At 53.5% G+C, this 3,798-nt stretch overlaps 1 protein-coding gene across 1 annotated transcript in view; it reads left to right on the forward strand.

The window, feature by feature from the left end:
- Positions 1 to 3,798, forward strand: part of ANKRD33B (ankyrin repeat domain 33B) — a 157,008-nt gene that overhangs the window by 2,539 nt on the left and 150,671 nt on the right. The window contains 2 exon segments of the mRNA XM_011978062.1: positions 726 to 831; positions 3,257 to 3,466. Coding sequence (XP_011833452.1) covers positions 726 to 831; positions 3,257 to 3,466 — 316 coding nt within the window.

Here is a 3,798-nt window from a genome sequence, read left to right on the forward strand (position 1 = left end):
TCAGAAGGAAGCAACCCTATCAACACCTTGGTCTCGGACTTCCAGTTTGCAGAACTGTGAGACAATGCGTTCCTGTGGTGGGAACCCCCACTGCACGGTGCTGGGTTGCGGCAACCATAGGCAACCAATACACCCCACAAGGAAGCTGAGCTTGACAACTAAGAGGTTGCAGTTTTCCAAGGTGGAGATGTGTTTGCTCATGTCTGTCCATGTTTTTCCTTTTATGGAACGGAGCCCTTGGTACACGTAGGGCAACTTGCTGAACTTTTGGAAAACTGATCACACCTTCCCTGCCTTCCAAGAGTTCTCAATCATGGGGACAGAATGTACCTCATACCTTGGTGTGTCCTTAAGACTGTCTCCGTGTTGAGTGCTGGGTGATTTTACGAGCATTTGTATGTCCGCCTGTGTGTGTGTGTGTGTGTGTGTGTGTATGAGAGTGTTGGGTGTGAATCTGCGTGTGTATGTGTATTTGCGTGCATATGAGTGTGTGGCTGTGTAGCAGTGTGAGCGTGTGTGAGTGTGACAGAGCTCTCACAGGAAGACTGTCAGGGGCTTTGGCCCTTCGTCACTTTGGAAGTAGAGGCTGGAGAAAGAGAAACCCGCTGCAGGGTCTCTTGGCTACACATAGACAGGGTGGGTCTTGCTGTACCTGGGGAAGGTTTGGGTCTGCGATGGGGCACCTCACCCTCAGGAGGAGCTGAGTGTGTCCTGACCCCCCACAGCCCGATCCTCAGGGCCGGCTGCTGGGAGGCTTAGCTGGATGCCCTGCTCACCAGGGAAGCCCCTGGGACTGGATCCACAGGGCCAACACCGAGGAAGAGGGGAAAGGTGGGTTGAAACATTGTTGCAAGGAGAAAACACTGCATAGAACCCTATTGTTTTACGGCTGGGGCTAATTTAACGAGACTCACTGCATGTCCACATAATAGAAAATTATGCAGTCATCAAAAGTGAAATTTGACTAATTTTTAGTGCCTGGGAAGCTGCTTGTGATGGATAGAAAATACCAGAGTTCAAAATGGCAGCGTTCAAAATAGCGACAGAGTCATTAGACTCCAGCGCTATACAAAAGTCCTGGGTTTGAATTTGGACTTGCCACTGGCTGGGTGTGAGTCCTAGGGCGTTACCAACCTCCCTACCCTGGTTTCTTCATCGGTTAAGTGGGAACGACAAGAGTACCAACCCCACAGGCCGAAGGGTGGCATTTAAGGGGCTCTTGATGAAAAAACCCTGATTTGTTGCATCTGCTGGCTCCCATGGCAAATACTCCCATAATGGCCAACATCACACTCCCAGTGACTTAACAACCTATTCACAGAATTTCTGAAAACTTAAGTCACCCTCACAAGCCAGCCTGGGCTGACTCCAGCACAGCACAGCTAGGGGCTTTGGGGATTAAATAAATACATGCTTTGAGCAATGTATAACACAAAAGATGAACAGGAGCTATCACATCCGCTGCATCCTATTTGGACACACATTACCAGAAAAATAAGTAAAATAAAAAGAGCAATGTGTGTGCAAACCATGGTATGTGGTAGACTGAGGGTGGTGATTGCAATTCTGTCCATCTGAGGTTCAAAGGATAACTTAAAATATGTATATGGCTGGTTGGGCGCGGTGGCTCATGCCTGTAATCCCAGCACTTTGGGAGGCTGAAGGGGATGAATCACCAGAGGTCAGGAGTTTGAGACCAATCTGGCCAACATGGAGAAACCTCATCTCTACTAAAAATACAAAAATTAGCTGGATGTTGCGGCCCACGCCCATAATCCCAGCTGCTCAGGAGGTTGAGGACGGAGAATCGATTGAACCTGGGAGGTGGAGGTTGCAGTGAGCTGTGATCTTGCCACTGCACTCCAGCCTGGGCAGCAGAGTGAGACTCCGTCTCAAAAAAAAAAAAAATATATGGCTAAAAAGAGGTTCACAAAAATGCTGAGAGTGGTGGGATCATAGACCATATGTGTAAGTTGGCAATTTGTCCTAGTTTTGCACAAGGAGCACATGTGATACAATCATTTAATGTCATTTAAAGGAGCGAGGAGTTCTGAAGGTGGGCGCTCTAACTCTTGGGGTAGGGCCAAGGGAATGAAGCCCCCACGGCCTTAGGGAAAGTCGTGGTCGTCACAGAGAGTCAGGGAAGACTGCCTGGGCTGGAGGGAGGCTGCTGAAAGGCCTGTCCCCATCACCACCCATTAGGTGGCTCAGCTTTCGTGACACCTTCACTCCTTCCCATCTAAAGGGGAGGCTTTTTCTTGGCACAACCTGCCTCTTGGATACAGTGAGAGGGAATCAGCCAGGTTTTCTGTCTGGGCCTGTGGGTGGTCCTGACACTGGATTGAATAATGTCCCCCCAAAACTCATGTCCATTCATACCTCAGAATGTGGCCTTATTTGGAACTAGGGTCCTTGCAGATGGGGTTAGTTAAAATGAGACTATTCTGGAGCAGGGGGGTCTTCATCCTTGCGACTGGCGTCCTCATGAGAAGGGGCACTTTGAAGACAGGCGCAGGGGAGAAGGACCTGTGGCAGTGGAGGCAGACACAGGAGCTGTGCGGCTACAGCCAGGAGCGCCAAGGCTGGCCTGGCCACCAGCAGTGGGCAGAGAGGCTGGAAGGGGTCCTCCCTCAGAGCCTCCGGAAGGCAACAGTGTTGCTGATACCCGGAGTTTGGATTTCTGGCCCCCAGAACGGTGAGAAAAACACATCTCTGTTTTTAAGCTACCCAATCTGTAATGTTCCGTTATGGGGGCCCTAGGACATGAACACACTGGGCCCAGGCCAGGAACCCCCCTAGGTTCCCCCTCCCATCCCCCGCACTGTTACCTTCGGTCCCTTCCCTGCCCTCCCTATCCTGGGATCCCCCTTGAAGCTACCTCCACTGGACGCCACCCCCAGCACCCTTGGTCCTCTCCCCCGAACTGCTGCCCTTAGTCCCCTCCCGGTCACCCCTTCCCCCAGCCCTCCGTCTCCTCCTCGCCCCGCCCCCCACGTCCCTCCCGGGTCCCCTCCCTGCCTCCGCCCGCGTCTCCACCCTGACGCAGGGCTGAGTCCTCACCCAGCAGCTTAGGGCCCCTCAGAACTAGAGCGGCAGGAGATTAAGGGTTGCTAATTTGGAAGCAGGGACTGATGTTCTATAAAAAGCAGGGAGGCTTTGGGATCTGTTTGGTTTTTAAGCCATTTTAGAAACTCATCCTACACACAAAATGGAGAGGTCGGGGGGATCTGTCTCTGCCTCGCCCTTCCCCCCCCAGGATCGGTCTCTTCCCCTCCCCACCTGCCTCCCTGGACCCTCCGGGAGGAGGGGGGCCTGCAGCAGCGAGAGGAGTGTCTGCAGCAGCGAGAGGAGTGTCCTGTCCTGGAGGAACAGCTGGGAGGAGAGGACCCTCCTACCGTTCTGGGTGGCAACGGTGGGAGGGTCCTGGAGCCTCTTGCACCAGGGCCGAGGTGGAGGGAGCGTGGAGGTGGGTGAGTGGCCCCACAGCCCGTGTGCCCACCACGGCCCCGCCAGCAGCCTGTGCATTTCAGAAAAGCATCGTAGCCTGTGAGATTGTGGTGCCTGTGGTCCCAGTGCTTTGGGAGGCCAAGGTGGGAGGATCACTTGAGGCCAGGAGTTCGAGGCTGCAGTGAGCTAAGATCGCACCACTTCACTCCAGCCTGGGTGACGGAGCGAGATCCTGTCTAAAAAGAAAAGAAAGAGGCTGGGTGTGGTGGCTCACCCTAATCCCAGCACTTTGGGAGGGCGAGGCGGGCAGATGACGAGGTCAAGAGATCGAGACCATCCTGGCCAACATGG

The sequence above is a fragment of the Mandrillus leucophaeus genome, unplaced genomic scaffold, assembly GCF_000951045.1.
Source record: "Mandrillus leucophaeus isolate KB7577 unplaced genomic scaffold, Mleu.le_1.0 Scaffold188, whole genome shotgun sequence".
Classification (NCBI taxonomy): Eukaryota; Metazoa; Chordata; class Mammalia; order Primates; family Cercopithecidae; genus Mandrillus; species Mandrillus leucophaeus.